This window comes from Prinia subflava, chromosome 17, assembly GCF_021018805.1.
Source record: "Prinia subflava isolate CZ2003 ecotype Zambia chromosome 17, Cam_Psub_1.2, whole genome shotgun sequence".
Lineage (NCBI taxonomy): Eukaryota > Metazoa > Chordata > Aves > Passeriformes > Cisticolidae > Prinia > Prinia subflava.
Genome location: NC_086263.1, coordinates 7,467,350 through 7,485,006, shown reverse-complemented (window position 1 = coordinate 7,485,006; position 17,657 = coordinate 7,467,350). Strand labels below are relative to the sequence as shown.

Genomic DNA, 17,657 nt, shown 5'->3' with positions numbered 1-17,657 from the left:
GATGACTAAAAGTGCAGGTCATGGATCAAAGACCTTCATACAGTTCTCCTATAACATTCATACTTGGTTATCCTTTTCTCACAGGACAATGTGAAACTAATTCTCTCCCTAAGGAGAGTGAGGAGAACTCCTTTCCTCTGTTCTGCAGTTTGTGCTGCGTGCTCAGGAGTTTGTTGCTGCCACCCCTGAGTTTGTGGCAGTGTCACTGGTGACACAGCCCTGGCTGTGACCACACCTTTCTTGCCAGTGATGTTGGGAAAAGGGGGAATAATCTGTTGCACTTACGAGTCTCCAGCAATATCTTCCCATACCCCAAACAGGATGTGACCCCTGTGACAGCCTTTTTTAAGGTTCTGAGCGTGGCAAGCAGTGTCAGTCTCAGTAAACACTGGTAGGACTGGACACAACTGACAAAGACTGGGAATTCTTGCAAACATGAATAAGAATTTCATTAGATGTGCACAGTTCCCAGTTTGTTGAGGGATGAAAGCTTCTGCTTATATTCTACTTGTTGGTTTTGAGGAAACCTGACTTGTGCTTACCTTGTGTAGTGGGAGTAATAAACCAACCAAGCAAAAATCCATACAACAAAACAAAACCAAAGGCCAAATTTTGGGAGGAAGCTGCTGAAGTGGTTTTTCTAGAAGGCAAATTCAAGTGGCCCCTCCTCCAACCGGTTCGGGAGATAAACCTCCTTTGAGAAAAGTGGGAAAAGACCTGTTTATTTAACAAGCAAAGCGTTCACAAGCATAAAACATGAATAATATTAAACAGTAAAATCTCTCATTGTTCTGAAGAGATGGCAAATTCAGAGAGAGAGTCCTTTTCATGGGGTGTAGCTTGGCTCCCTCATTCTCTCATCAGTCACTCCCGCGCTGGAGTTCAGAGTCCCAGGCCCTGGTGGGCCACAGGCACAAGCTCCCGGTGTTTTTCTAGGATTTCAGGCTGATCAGTTCCAAGAAAAAGAAAAGCCACAGTCTGGGGAACTTCTCTGCCTCAGCTAGCTAAAAACTGACTAAAAGCAAGGGAAGCTCTCTGCTGCTGTCCGTGTGAAGGATGCGGGGCAGCAAGTGCAATGTCTGCAAACAAACTCCGTGCATCTTCTGTCCTCCCTTCTCTCCCAGAACCAGCCTAAAAGTGCAGAACTTCACACAGAACAGCAAAAACAGACAGCTGGGGATACAAGCATCACAAAGCCACCCTGGGACACAAGCCCAAACCAAAGCAGCTCAGTGCCAAGCCTATTCCTGACTAGCCTTTCGATCAGTCTTGGAACAAACAACTTGTTTGTAGATGGAAAGACTGAGAATAGAAAATGAAAGTTTTGAAATGGAAAGCAAAGTTTGAGCATTTAATGACTATATCAGTAGATTTTTTTGAATCATCTCTGCCATTTTGAGTTCTACTGTTTTTTACGTGTAGAAAAATGGAGTTGTTAATAGGATGCCTGCTTTGTTTTGCAGCCCTTTGGCTTTGTTTCTTTTGAGAAAAAGATGTGTAAGAACATTGATTTTTGAAAAGGCAATCTTCTCATGGAAAAAATACACCCATGCTTCCACTAAGAGCAAAAAGAAGCAACTTCAGTTCTGTCTAGAGTGTCTTGGGAAACACATTGTTTTGTACTTTTTGACTATTGGGGAAAAAATGCCTATGCCTGACAAAAGTCATTAATTCACATGCAGCTTGTGCAAAAACTTCTATGAAGTCTTAGTTACAAACAATATTAAAAAAAAACTTGGGTTCCACTAAAACACAGTGTAAAAAAATACTATTTTTTATTGTAGCAAGTTTTTATTTATTTTATTTTTATTGTTGCATTGTTGTTAAATATCTTTTTCTCTGTCCAGAAGTGTGTCCCTCCAAGATAGATTGTATTATTAGATGCTCAGTGAAACATTCCTAGCCTGTTTTAAGTTACCTGCTCGGTCCTTTGCTGTGAAACATGAAGTGATATTTTCTTTTTCATTTCTCTGGAGACTGCTCTCAAGTGTGGGCCTGCTGGGCAGTGTAACTGCAGTGCTGTCAGGCACTTAGGTTTTCTTTTGACAACTCTAAAGAGTTCTCTTAGTGTGGAGCCTCAGGTGTTTATTTTAGCCTCACTTCACCTTCAAGAGAAGAGTTTGGTTCTTTAAACTGTTTTCTCATATAGGAAGGAGCAAATCTAAATGATCCTCTGTCCCAGGGGATTTGACTTAGCTTATTTATACTTTATTTTTTGCTTCAAGCATATTGTTATGAAGAAAAACAGCTGTAAAGATGATTGAAGTCCCAGCAGGGCAATTTATTGCTTAAGCTTCATTGTGGATTGAGTAAAGGAAGATGTGATTCTGTGAAAATGTAATGGAAAGGATATAGTTATAAGGAGAGCTCTTTATTGTTTTGGCAGACTTTGATGCAGGAAAAATTAAATAAACTTAAATTAATATTGTTATTCATTGCTCCTTTTGATTTGCTGTGTTGGTAATGCATTTTTCTTTGACAAGGAAAAATATTAAAATAAGTTAATTGCTAATAAGTGATACCTGCCAGTTGTCCTTTTGATAATACAGAACAAGAGATTTGGTGTTTTATTGGCTGTTAAATTTCGCTTTTATTATCTAACTTTACTAGGAGTATGTATAAATTTTTGCATTACAGTGTTTTGAGAGAGTTGTTGAATTTACATATTAATTGAGTCTGCAAGTAGAAAGTTATTTCAAGGACATCCATATCAGAGAGAGACAAAATAGTCACAAATCAGTCTGGATTTTGTTCTTCTGATAGATAGACCCTGAAAAATCAAACATGTTGTCAGATATGCAAACTACTGAGATTTGTATCCACTTGTAAATTTTGATACTGCTTTTGATAACCAGCAGTATTGCAGCTTTTCTTTGTGAATTTGCAACTAGTTGTGTGCTGTATCTCTGTACCTGAAATGCAAGGAAGTTCTGCCATCCCCCAGGCTACGTGGAATTAACAGAATAGCTCCTGTTAATATTAACCTGGTATTCTTAAATGTTACACCTCCCACTTTAAATTGGAATTAATGGTTAAGCTAGTATGGAAAATGATTTATGTAGAGTTAATAGTATTCTATTCTATTCTATTATTGTTTTCTCTAGTATATCGTTGGCATAGTTTAGCTCTCTTTTGCATATATGTTGCAGTGATGAATTATTGGATTTGAAGGACTCCCTCTAATATAAAAAGAAATTGGAAAAGAATGCTTGAAGTTCACCTCAAGAAATTTATTTTTGTTTTTTATTTATAACCAGTGTCAGATCCTGGCTTGTCAAAATGAAGCTGTTTTTTTCTGTTTGCTTTGATTCTGTCAAGGATGCAGGTTTATGTGGAGCAAAGCACAAAATTAAAAGCAGGCACTAAATTAAACTGAATTCAACTGTTTTATTTTGGGGAATTTCCCTGGGGAAGAGAGAGAAGGCAGGGTAATTCAAGGAAAGGAAATAGTGAAATTCACAGATAGTAATGAACTGCTTCCAGAAGGAAAACTCTGAACTCTTAAGAGATTTGGCAGTAGTTCAAGTCCCTGTGCTATTGTTGAGGTGCCTGGATTGAAATTGGTGTTGTTCAGCTGTGCTTCCATGCTGTTCCCCTGCTGCCTCTGCTGTTCTCTAGCTCTGGCTGGGGGTATGAGGAGGAGGGGGCATTCCAGGAGTTGCTGTGGCTGAGGAACAGGTTTAACCAAGCTGCTGGGAGGGCCCAGCAGTGCCCACTGTGTTCAGTGACTGCTGGAACTGCCCATCCTCCTCACTCCCCTGCCCCTGGCACTGTCAGATCGTCCTGCATCACTTGCTGCTCTCTTGACTTAAAGTGCAGAGCCCAGCCACAGCCACACTGCGTGTCCAAAGAGGCCACTCTGTTTGCCTGTGAGACCAACCTGTGCCACAGCCTGACTCTGGTATTTAAACTCCTCTGACCTCTCGCAGGTTTGCCTGGAGTGATTGACTTCTACCTCCAATCCTATTAAAACACCCAACTAAGAGTGAAGAATGCATCACTTATGAATTATTGACAAAGTTTAATGCAGTTTGTGCATTTTGCAGTACTCCCAGTTCAGTGATTAGTTTGTACCTGTTGAGTGCTGTGTTCATCAAAGAATTAAACCGAGAACAGAAGTCAATGAGTGTTTTGTTAGAATCAGTTGTCATGTGATTTTGAGTGATAGGAATAAAATTTGACATGAAGTTGTATTTTGTCCAATTCAGTATCAAAACTACATTTCAAGGCATGAGTCAAAATTATAGCAGTATCTGTTCTTAATGATCAGTTCAAACTAGTGCATTAGCTGTACTTGGAGAGTTTGGTAAAAAGAATTGATATACATGTAAGAAATTAAATAGTGTGAGGTTTTTTTCCCCAGTTCAGAGCACAGTTATCCCTTGGCTTTGCTTTTCAGGTGGCTGAAATGCATGGGGAGCTGATTGAATTCAACGAGAGGCTGCACCGTGCTCTGATGGCCAAGGAAGCTCTGGTGTTCCAGATGAGACAAGAGCTAATTGATCTGAGAGGGCCGGTGAGTGTTTGGTGATTGCACTGGAGAATATCCCTCTGGAATGGGCTCAAACATGCTACTCATGAGGAAATATCTATTGCCTTGTAAGAAATAACAGGTCTGTGAATGATTAGCTTTACACAATTCATTTCCTCTTAACTATTTTAGATCATGCTTTAGATTTTACATTTTCCTTTTAAAGGAAAGAAGATACCCTTGTATGTTTTCTCTAGTTATAAAATAAGGTAAAAATCCATTTCTGTTTCAGTTCTAAATGCTCATGCAATCTAACAACTGCTCCTTCCTTTGATTCTGCAGGTATTAGGCCATCATTGCATCATTATGAACTTTTGTACTTAGATACTGTTTTGTAAGAGCACAGCTGAAATAAAATGCTCAGATGTCCTTCCCTTAATGGAATATTGGTTGTAAAACAAAGTGATCAGTAGGTTTTATGTGCTTTGTATTTTCCCATAAATTGCTTATACACACAAAGTACTTTGTTTTAGCATCCTTTGCTCATAAAGCCCTAATAGTGATGCTCCTTCCTGAGCTTTTTATCTTTCAAAATCACATGTTTTTATAAACCCCAACTTGTTTCTTTACAAAACTGTAGCAAACTCTAACATAAAGGACTCACAAGGGTGATATGTTGACAATCCTCTTGCAGGATTTTGTTTTTCTTTTATTGCTTGTCAGTAATAGTTTTTATTGGCATTTATAAAATTGAATGTTGAATTGTAATTTCCTTATAATATTATGCTTTCTTAATTGAAAACATAATAGCCACCGTGTGGGAATTATTTCTGTTTTGTAAATATAGGTCCCTGGAGATTTGAGTCAAACATCTGAAGATCAGAGTTTGTCAGATTTTGAAATGTAAGTTTCATAATTCACAGATTTTTCTCTTCATAGTGTCTCTGGGAGAGGAGAACTAGCAAACAGATTAAATAATTTGCTTTTCCTATATTATTTCCAATAGCTGCATTCTTAGCTGCGGTGTTCCATGGTTAAAAAGTATGGAGAGCTGCACAGTCCATGCCCCAGTGTAGTTAATAATGCTGAACTCAAGGAGTTTAGATTTAGGAAAATTCCCTTGGACTGCTTTTTAAGTGCCCTAGGTCTTGGTATTCTGCCAAAGCACCAAGAAGTTACTGCTTTTAGTGATTTGGGTTTGATGGGTACTGGTTGCTATTCATGTGATGGACTTGCTCATTTTTACAGAATAGCTCCTAATCAGTGCTTACAAAAAACCCCAAACCTCCACAAACAACCCACCCCAGATCATTCTAGAGTGTTGTGATTTGGAATTTTGCCTTTAGCAGTGAAACTAAAGAATCTTGCTTTTGTGGATGAGGGGTTGAAAATGTAGCTCATGTCTTGGAATCACAGAAATTTGGAGATGGATGACAAAGTGGATGGAAATGGCTTCTGCGTAATTGTGCACTGCTCTTCTGTTATTTAATGAACTTTACCTGAGGTTTGTGGCTGAAAATGTTGAATTTATTGAGGTGAATAATTTTTGCTTCATGTGTATAATCAAATGTTGTCAAATGCATGCTGTGAAAAACAGCCCCAAACCCCAGAAAACCTGCAGAAGGAATTGTTTCAGTTGGGTTAATTTTAGGGAACATTTTTAGATTCAGAACATATAAAAAGTTCAGGCAGAACTCCAATTTTTCTATTACTTCATTTGAAATGTTAAGTTTCTTTGTTGATCACTTTGATCATTATCTAAATCATTGCATGTAGTTGCTTTGCAATTCTTATACATAAATATGATTCCCTATTTATTCTCCTCTGCAGATCAAATCGTGCTCTTATTAATGTTTGGATTCCCTCAGTCTTTCTGCGTGGAAAAGCTGCCAATGCATTCCATGTTTATCAGGTAAGTGAGCCAGCTTAACAGGGATTTTGTGTATAAGTTTCTGACTGAAGTAGCACATTTTAATAATTTAAAGCTCTCCATATAATTTCATTAGAGATCAGCTAATGAGCAGCAGCAGTAACTTCATATATATTCATCCATAGGATTGTGTTGATTATTCAAATAGCATATTTTGACGGTTGTCTTTTAGTAGTTTAATACTTCAAAAGCGTGCTAATAAGATGACTCCATTGGTCAGGAAGTGTAACAATTCAATATTAATCAGTAACACCTTCTTCAGCATGCATATACATGTTTTACTTCAGCTTTGGGGATAACAGTGACCAGAAACATTGCTTGACAGACAGACAGATGTGGTTTGTTGCAGTAGCTCACTTGAAAACATCTTGAATAATGAAACAGTTCTTCACTGTGTGTTATTGAGCGTGTTCACACTGTGTTCTGCCTCAGGCTGGTCTGAATTTAGGGGTTTGTGCTCCAGCCTGACTTGTAGTTGAAGCATTGGAATTTTACACTGTTGCTTGATTCCTGGATTCTTGGTTTCAGAGCAGTGACATCCTGCATGGATAGAATGGCAGGGTGAACTTCAAACACTCTCTAATGTGCTGTCCCAGCTGTCCCAGGCTTTTTGTATTTCTTTATTTGTGGATTGTTAGCAGCTGCAAAATTTCTCTGCTTTTTTCAGCCACATGTACTTCTCAACAAGATGGCCGAAGCTGTTAACATTCCTCTCACACTGAATGATGTTTTTTGTAGAATTTTGAATCATTTATGAAGTGTTGGCAGGTAGTTGAAAAATATAGGAAAACACCCACCTTTCGGCCAGTAAGAGACAATGAAAAATAAGACTTGAGGTAATAGAAAGAAAAGCCACCAGGATGGGAGCAGTTAGTAATTGGTTCAAAAGCATTGAATAATCCATCAAATTGAGATGCACAGGTGTGTGAAAACCTAACTTGTTGACAAGTGTAATTATTTTTGTCTTTCTGGCTTTCACAGACACAAGTCTGCCAACACAGAAATTCTTAAAAGCATCCTTATCTCACCCCACCTGTTACCCTAATGATGTTGCAGTTCCATGTCCACTGGAAGAGTCTGGTTTCTGCTGCTTCTTTCCTAAGTTGCTTTTTGTTGTTTTTCATCCTGCTTGAGCAGAGGGGGTGGACCAGATGCCCACTGTGGTCCCTTCCACAATACCTTACCCATTCTGTGAATTCTTTGAAGAATTTAATGGATTTAAAATTTTACTTGTAACTGGGTATCAAATTAGGTTACTAAAGAATTCAGCTTTTTTTGTGCAGTTTGAACATCACTGTACAAGTGGGATTGTGAAAGCCTGAAAAGTATGAGGAATTCACATATACTGTAGGTGTTCCACACATTCAAAAGGAAAAATGTTGAGATAAATCAAGCTTCACAATTTGTAAGATGTTCAGAACTTGACCCAAAAATCTGCTGAAGTGAGTAGAGAGTTAGATGTCGCTTGTCTTTAATGGAAAACAAAGAACTTGTAATTGAAGGCTAAGCCTCTTGAGAACAGGAAAAAAGGAAGCAAAATATTTCCAAAAGATTGAGAATTCTGAAACTACAAAAGGACAATTTTGAGAATTTTATTAAGTTTTTATGTCTACACTATAAATTTGTAATGTTGGGCATTCACAGTGTGCAAAATTCTGTTTATTGGTATATTTGAAAAAGGTACAAGTTCTTCTGAATATGTTCCATTCATTATCTTTTCACACTATCTGTTTACAGATTTTTTTAATGTGAAAAGTTAAATATAGCTGTCTAGAACATCGAATGTAGTCAGACTAGTTTGTCTTCAGTTACAGAACAGCACAGGATATCATAGAATTTTCCAGTGAATAGTTGAACTTCATCTTTTAATAGCTAGGAGAAAAAGCAAGGAGGAATTACCTGTGGAAGTGACTTAAAACTTCTGTAATTCTTGTTAAATTTTGATCATGGCACCTGTTGAGCTCTTTCCTTATGGAAGAATACATTAATATAATTCCTGCCAGTTTTTGGTCTCAGTAACAGGAGTGTCACTGCCCCTGTGCATGTGAAAAAGAAGTATTTTCCCAAATATTATCCAATTGTGATGAAACATTTGAAGTGAGTGCCACCTCTCTGATCAATTATACAGTCATGTGCTTGCTGGATATATATTTTACATTTTATAGTTACCAGGAAAGCAATAATTTAGAAAACTTCAGAATAGCTTCAATAACAGCACTGGGCATTTATCTTACTAAATCTCTGCCAAAACATGTGCTCCTGATTACAAAGAATTTGATTCAGTGTTGAAATTGTGGAAGAGGATATTTACCAGGCTACCAGTATGTCCTAAACAGACTCAGACTGGGAGTCCAATTAGGGTAAATGATTGAGCTCATTTCTGAGAATCCTTTTATTCATAGTAAACTGCCTTATTTTTACTGCCTTATCATTTATCTCTCCAGTGGCAGAAAATTAAAATGCATGTATAACTCTTTGTATCAGCTCCATGAGAAAGGACTTGTGTCCATCAATATAAAGGAAAGTAGCAATATTGCAGAATATTGGTGTGAGTGAGATTATTACCAATACCTTTTGGAGTTCACATTTCTCTGGGAGAACTTGAGTGAACAGATGTAAAAGCTGACTTTTGGTTGTGCTGGTTAATGCTGAGAAAAAGACATCAAAGGAACTTTGAAGAAAGCTAAAGTGTGCCAGCTGGAACAGGCAAAGTTTAAAATTTTAGTTTGGTTAAGCATGATTTTTAGATATGCTGAAGACTCGTGGCTGTACTTAAAGGTAATTAGCAATTAGCCCTCAGGTGCTTAACCCGACTGCAAATCAGATCATACATGTGATACTATCAAGGTAAGGTGTTGCTGCTAAATGAGGGTGCTAGAGAAGGGCATGAGCCTTGGCCCTTGCTTTTCCAGAGGCAGTTCATGTGAGTGTATTTCTGAGATAGCTTGATCTCTTCTGCATTTTCTATTATTAGACAGCTACAGAGATTGTCCTTCTCCCCCTCCTCTGATGAGGCACCTTGTTCACCTTTGCTGATTTGGAATTGTGTGTCTCTGGAGCACTTCACTTGATGGAGAGGGCAGGGCTGTGCCAGGGGACAGTTGCTATGTGACATTTACTGCTGAGGCACTTTAGAATGGTTGTGCCTCTTCTGTCCCTTTTTGCTTATAAATAGGTATTTTGTAGCAGAAAATAAACTACTGTGTACATATCACTTGCCTTGGAAATGGCCAGAAGAGGGTGGAAACAATTTCACAGCATCTCTCATTTTTTTTGTGTCACGTTAACATCTGTTTCGGATGTTCAAAATCAGTACATTTTTCATCCTTAAAAAAACCCAGATGTTGCTCTTCAGTAAATATAGCAGGAAAAGTTTCCAGCAGAGCATACTTGTCACACAGTTTCAACCATCAAGTAGTTTCTTTAATTTCTGTTAAGGATTAAGGATTCTGGACAAGCTCAGAAATAAGACTGTGGACTCTGAAAGCAAGCAGCATTTTCTAATGAATCCTATTAGATGTGGAAATTTCAATCAGACCTCTGTATTTGTAGAGTTACACTGCACTCTCACAGCAATGTTTAACTGACAGAATTAACTGGTTATGAATCTTAAGGATTTCAAAACAAGCTCTGGAAACGTAGCCAAATTTTATGCTCAATTTGAATGGCTGAGTTCAAGGGGACAGTTGTGAGGAGCAGATAATTCAGTGCCCCAGTTTGGCACTATCTGTTACTGTCTTAAAAATTAACAGAGCTGTGGATCTGTATCATTCCACTGTGGATGTTACAACAATTAGAGGGTGTATAAATTTTAGGGGAAAAGCTATTTAGAATTGGATGTGCACTTCAGTGCAGTTGTTGAGTTCAGTTAAAAATATTTTTTCATTTGTTCTTCTCAGAATATGAAATAGTAACAGAAAAATGCATATTTTTTAATCTCTGTTCACCATGGAGTTGCTATGGGTTATTTTCATTCTGGATTATTCCTTGTGGAGAATAGCAGATTGTCTGTTTTAAATGAAATGCCAGTTGCAGATCTTATTGAATAAATAAAGCATAAATCTCCACATGCAGTGCACCAGGAATTCAAAGGTGAAATAGCTGAAAAGTGACTGATAAATAGCTTCTGGCTTGCATACCACAGATTTTGAAGTAGCTAATCTGACATAATTTTTAAAAGGATTTAAATAGGTCTAAAAACCGAGTTGTTACAAGTGATGAGGAAAGGGATAGACAAATAGAAAACGCTATTATGCTGTGTATAATCTGTGGTTTATCTGTGTGCAGTTCTACTCCTCTTGAAAGAAATATATCAGCTGCAAATAATATGGGTAAAAAAAAGATTTTTCACTGGAGGAGCATATTAGAAATTCTCAGCCTGCATGAAAGGCAACTGAGAGGGGAATACAATAGCAATCTTTCAAATCATGAAGGAAATGGAGACATTTTTAACTATTTCAAAATGCAAATTGGAGCATCCATTTAAACTATTGCCTTGCAATTTCAAAACAAGTGCATGACAGTGGTTTTCTCCACAATGTATAATTGGGGGTAATACTGGAAGTTTTTGTGGGTCTAGAGAATAATTGAACTAATTCAATTCAAGAAAAATCAATCCCAACACAAAGATGTGACTTCTTTGTAAGGAAATCCCTGGATAGCGATATTTTGTAAATATAAATAATAATATGAATAATAAATACCACTATACCTTGTGTTCATATTTAAGTGTTCTGGATAAAATACATTTCATAATTCCCAAGGAATTTTTTGAACCATTGAGATCAGTGTGCCTTGCTGTAAGAGCAGGGTGCAAGAAACTCGGAGGTCATTTTAACTAAACATGAGTTGTCTTTGTAATGTTATGCTAATAATGACTAATTTAGTCCTAAAATGGAAATACTAAGTTTGATGACAAAATATCTTTCCTTCCAACTGATGCTCACCTTCTGTGCACAGCAAGCTCATTCTGAATGTTTTCAGAGCACATCCTCTCTCTTTGTACTTGCTCAAGTTTGTTTGGCTTCAGGTTTAGATCTTGGCTCTTGTCTTGCCATTCATTAGCACTGACAAATTACTAGTACAATTAATTTTGCACCTGAGTAGAAAAGTTAATTAGATGACCAATTGATGTCTCTATTACCAATCAACAAATCATAAGGATTGTTTGGACTTCACTGGATGAAATTATCCAGGCTGTGACAGGAGCTCAGACTAGACGCTCATAACCATGTCTGCAAGCAAGAACGTGAGGCAGAAGGTTCAGAGCTTTATTGTCTGACAAAGTTTCTGATGGCTGCTACTGAGGGGCAGACTGATTAGTTATAAACATTACAGGACAGCCATATATGGAGAAATAAGGTTGTTTTGTTCAAAGTCACACTTGAGGAAGCCTAGTTTGTTAGGCAATTTAAATATTAGATGACCTTTTAAAGCCAGGGCCATGGTGGCAAAAGTCTTCTCTAGTTAGAGAGAAACAACCTAGTTTCTCTAGGTTGCTTTCTGATGACTGCTGTTTGTGATCTCTGCAGTTTGATGCCCATCTTCTTTGTGTGGCAGACATTGCTTAGTCAGCCTACCATTAGAAAATAATTTCTTGTCTAATATATTCATGGACATAAAGACAAAATCCAGATCAGAATTAAAAAAAAAAAGCATTTTCATTTTACCTCTAGATGGTGATAGATGCAGTTTCTTTAGTGTGTGAAGCAAGTTGATTATTGCAGTGATATTATTTTGTCATATTTCTCAACCGTAGAGTGTCTTATTTTCTGTATACATATGGATTCCACTTTCCTGTGAAGTGTACAGCAAATGCCATTAGTCATGCCTTTTGTTGCTATAATTACCAATGCCTGACACTTAAGATAATGAAACTGAGATTTTATGATTCCTGAAGTGATATCAATATTTAAATGGCTTCTTGCAAATCCGCCTTGTTTGCAGAGCAGTGAACACTTTACATTATAAACCAAATAAGTTTAAAGATTAATATGCTAATCAGACAAGACTGTTACTATTTACATATGAATAGGATACCCTAAGACTATAATCAATAAACATTTCTTACAGTTTCTTTATTCTTTTGACTGTCTTCAGTCTTGCTGTTTAGTATTGACTGACATATTTGCTTGTAATATTTCTTTTTATATTACTTTAAATGATATTTTAAAACCTAATGCTTTCCTCTGCACTTCCTCTGTGAAGGAAGATAATACACTTTCCTATGAATGGGCTTTTATCACAGGATTATTTAAGTTGTAAAACACCTCTAAGATCATTGAGTCCAAGTGTTCCCCGGGTGGTGCCAAGGCCTCCAGTAACCCGTGTGCCAGAAGCCACATCCTCATGGCTTTTGAATTCTTCCAGGTATGGTGACTCCACCCCTGGTGTGGCAGCCTGTGCTGGCCAGCCTTTCCATGAAGAAGTTCTCTCTAAAATTCAATATAAACCTCCCCTGGCACAGCCTGAGGCCGTTTCCCCTGTCCTGTCCCTGTTCCCTGGGGGCAGAGCCGGCCCCAGCTGGCTGCAGGCTCCTGTGAGGGAGCTGAGGGCAGTGAGGATGAGGAGGTTCCTCCAGAGCCTCCTTTCCTCCAGCTGAGCCCCCCCAGCTCCCTGAGCTGCTCCCCACGGTTCGTGTGCTCCGGCCCCTTCCCCAGCTCCCTTCCCTTCTCCGGCCCCTCAGTGTCCTCGCAGTGGAGAGGGAAAAATTTTCACAGAAACAACATAAAAGAGACAGAGGAGAACAGAATCTGATAGCCAGAAATATTTGAGGAGGACAGTGCCCAGAAAATACTTGGAGTGAGAGATGAAACAGGGAAAGCACAGTCCAGGATCTGCCAGCTGGGCCTGTTGACCTTGAATTTAATCACAAGCCAGCATGGCCTTGGTTTTCCTCAAAGGTTGAAGGTGGAAGGCAGTGGACTGGCAATTAAGAGTTGGAAGGTAAGCAACAAACTAAACCCAAAAATTAAACCCTAAGTTGCATTTTATTTTCCTGATACATGATGAATTGGATGACTTCAGCAGCTGCAGCACTAAGCAGGCAAAAAGGAGAAATAAATAGTCTTCTAATCATATTCCATTTCAGTGCAGCTCAGGGCAAGTACAGAAGAAAATGAACTGGAATGATTGAGAGAATTTGAAAGAAAGATGTGGCTCATGGCATTCTCAGAGTGATTTGAGAATACATGAGCCAAAAAGGTTGAATATTCCACTTTTTCTACAGTGGGACCCAAGAATGTATCAAAGAAGTGTAAGAAGAAGCATAAAGCAGAAAGATTTTTAAATAAGTGGGATGGAAGGAAAGTAGAATTTCTATTTCCAGACTATTTTATGACTACTTCAAAAAGAAGCAAATAATTTATATCCAACAGATATCTAAAATAAATAATACTTATTATATGTATTTTAGAAACCGAGTGATGAGATAGCCTGCTTTCCCTTGCCTGAGCACCCACAAGATTCTATTTGGAGAAAAAGGCAGCACTATTGTCATTTTACCTATTTTCTCTTCTGTAGAAACTTCTTTCCCTGCAGTGGTTGTCATGCATTGCAATGACTGTGTGGTTCAAAGTGCATGTTTGTGAAACGACATTAATTATCTAGGGTTATTATAAGTCATATTTCACTGTCAAAAGGAGCATATTATGCTATTGAGTGATTTTTTTTTTTTTGGTGCTGATTTGATTTGCATATAAAAAGACAAAAAATATTGATTCCATGCAGCAAAAGTGGAGGCAGTACTGCCTTTATTCTCTAGTGGCCAGTCACTTTAGTGCTGTTTTGGTGAATAGAACAGAACTGTGACTGCAGAAGCACAGTGATCGTTACTCTGCATGTCTATAATTGAGTGGATAACCTAAAATGTGACATTTTTTCTCTTTAGTGGAGCACTATTGGCTGTTTTTAAGGTTCATGCTTTGATATGTGTCATGTTGTATATTTGACATTGTAGTGTTCATTTTTATGAACTAAACAACAGAAACTTGAAGATTTAACATAAATTATATTCAAGTATTTGTAGTCTTTGTGCAAGTGGGTAAAGTGGTCATATTGAAATAAAAGCTTATTCACTCTAATTCCTGTTATGTCTCTGTGGCACACAAAAAGCTGCTCCTATCACAGCTGAAAAGTTTCATTGTTCCATTTGTTTTTCATTATGCAGAAAATTCTTAAATTGGATCGTTTTCAAAGGGGGAACTTAGCTATAAATGCAGGCCTGCAGCTGTCTCAAAATATAACTTGAATTTGTATTCATTTCTCACACTTCAGAGGTAACTTTGGAGAATTGAGCTTGAATTTATATTCTTAACAGAATCCTATTGTCCTGAAGTGAAGTAAAATGAAACTGGTTCTTGTTTTTTTTCTTGAATACTTCTTACTTCTTCTGTGTGTTTTGAGTGCAGAAATACATATTTTTGGTAAAACCCAAGTAGATTGAAATACATTACTCCCATTTCATAGTTTGCTTTTCTAAGAGAAAGGAAGATATTTCCAGTCACCTGAAAAGAATTATTTCTTAAATGCTAAACTTTGATAAAAATCTCTTTAACTTCATGTTCCTGAATAATTGAGATGTACATTAAAGTTGAACCAGAGTTTTAAGAATCAAAAAAACGTTGTTATCCAAAGTGTAAAACTATGGGAAAATGGTACTCCAAGATTTGTAGTGTAATTTAAAAGCAAATGTTAGGGAAATATTCACCAGTCAGCATCAAAAATTAATGGTGCCAATTAACATATTCTGGTTTTCACATTGATTCTCTGAAGATTTTCAGCATTTTGGTAAGACTAAGTTAGCAGGTAGTAGACTGATAAACACTATTAAATTATTACTGTTATTGCTTTTACTCTCCAAATCTGACTTCAGACATGTTTGTGATGAGAAAATAACAGACTAATTCATTAAACATATTTATTAACTGAAGTTTTTCTTAGCGCTGCTGTACCTCATAGCTACAGAAAGGTTACCAATCACGGGAGACCCAAGAGGAAAGTGCTCCTAAATTGCAAGCAGAAACTACTTAATGATTTTTTTTACATTCAAGACAATAATAAAGTGAAATCTTTTGTCTACAAGTAAATATTCTAGCAGTGATTTTGATTTATTCTGTGCGTTTTCATTACCCTGAAAATTATTTAAGTAGGTTAGGAATTGGATGGTATCAGGAAAACAGGGACATCAGAAATTAAATGAAATGATTTAGAATTAATCTTTTAAATTGATCCGAGAACAAGCCTGAGAGTAGTCATTTCAACATTCTATAACATGGCCCTAAGATAACTATATGTGTTCAGTGACCAGACTACAATAAGTTTATCCAAATAATTTTATATTTAGTATTTACTTAGTTTGATTTCCTAACTGGATTTGCATTAAGTGTGTAGCAATCCCTTGGATTGGGACCAGTATTCCCCTCTGAGACAATAGAAGTTTACCTGTGTGTTGCATCATGAGGTTTACTATACTTTTCATAGTCTATCAGTTTATTGTCAATAAATTCAATATGGCACAGGGCTCCAAAGGTTGCATTTTCATTTCTTGCTGTCTAAATGAAATCAATATCTGGGTACGTAGAAGAACAATAAGAATTTTTCCAATAGTTTTATCAGAAATCAATCTATGTTTTTGCAGTCCTAAAAAATTTTTATTACAGTGTACAGGATTCCTTAGTTAGTTAACTGGGGGTTACAGCTTAACAGGTAATGTTGAACTGCATGATTCACCAAATCACATGTGCAAAGATAAGTGCTTAGTTGAATTAGGATTTTCATATTAAATAACTTAGTTAAAAATAATTTAATTTTTTTTTGTTATCCCTGCCCCCCACAGGGAAATTGAAACATGAATCTTGGGAATGTATACAGAATTCCAAACCGTATACAGAATTCCAAACTTCAACTGGTTGAAGTGAGAATAGGCAGGGAGAGGGCTCAGAGCTGGGTGAATAAAGATTTTAATATATTTTTAACTACATTAAATAAATTTGATTAGAATTATGCAAAATAGTTGCATTTCATATATTCCTTCATTTGCCTTCAAAGATGTACTCAATTGTTAAAACAGATGGTCCTGTAGGTGTTTAATTATCCTGGCTTTGTTTTCAAAGTGAAAAAGGAATCTGAATACTTCTTGCAGACTTACTACTGTGGTTCCATCATTACAGTGCCTGAATTCTTGTTACCAAAACCAGTTGAATTGTTGTTTACATATGCATTTGTAATTCACAATACTCTGAATCTTTTAAATTTAGATGGGCTTATTTTGGAGTTATAGTGTTCCTTTTTTGGAATCATAGTCTTCCTGTAGAAAATGTATTAATGTTTGCTATACTGAAATATTCTAATTTGACAAAATTTGCATGATATCTGTATAATATATTGTATTTTGTTGCAAAGAGGCCTCCTATAAATTTGAGAAACTAGGTATCTGAAAGAGAACTTCACAAAGACCAAGCATGGGCAGCTTTTGTGGAGAGGACTTTCAGTTCATCTTTGAAATACCACCAGTCCTTAGAAATTTTGAATTTTTTCTCCTAAGGACTTGCAGTATCTCAGGGAGAAGGACCATGCCCCAGTCACCAGGAAAAGCTGCAATTCAGTGTTGAAATTGGCCACATCAATATCCAAATTTTATTTTTATCTAGTTTCCACAAAAATACAGTTGTTGCTGCCCACTCTTTGTGTGACGGGGGTTGGTGTTGCTTTTTTACCTAAGTATTCTCCTGATATTTGCCTTACAGTTTACTGCTAAATTACTGGGGGGTTTGGAGCTGCAAGGCAGTGTCTCAGTACTGTTACAACTTAATTCCTGATGTAAAATATTGAGGTTATTAACACAAACACACACACAGAAGAATGAATAAGTTACAGATTCCATTGAAGGAGCAAAGGGAAAGGTCACTCTGGATCTTAAATTCTGATGCTTGGTTTATAGTTTCTGACTTGTGCTGTTTCAGCATTCTTTTAAACTGTGTCATTCCCTAGGAAAGGGTGAAATCTGAGTTTTCTCTAAGTATATTTCACTTCTGCATGACATTTTCCTAGAGAAAGCGAATATTTAGCATGTAATTGGTAATAGGCTCATGAAATAATGAGCAGCAAACAAAAACAGAATCACAAAAACTACAGCTGTGTTAAATTATACTTAATGTCCTATACAAGCAGAAAGAATGAACTGTGTTTATTTTCCAAACAATAAAATTCCTAGTTTAGTTTTCAATGTAATTTTGTTAGGAAGTAAATTAAGTTTCA

The 17,657-nt window shown here is 36.9% G+C and overlaps 1 protein-coding gene across 2 annotated transcripts in view; it reads left to right on the top strand.

The window, feature by feature from the left end:
* SNX29 (sorting nexin 29) overlaps positions 1 to 17,657 on the top strand; it is a 100,582-nt gene that overhangs the window by 37,200 nt on the left and 45,725 nt on the right. For both annotated transcript variants that reach the window (XM_063414093.1, XM_063414094.1), the window contains exons 16-18: positions 4,400 to 4,516; positions 5,319 to 5,374; positions 6,302 to 6,383. In XM_063414093.1, the coding sequence (XP_063270163.1) occupies positions 4,400 to 4,516; positions 5,319 to 5,374; positions 6,302 to 6,383 (255 nt within the window). The remainder of the gene's footprint in view (positions 1 to 4,399; positions 4,517 to 5,318; positions 5,375 to 6,301; positions 6,384 to 17,657) is intronic.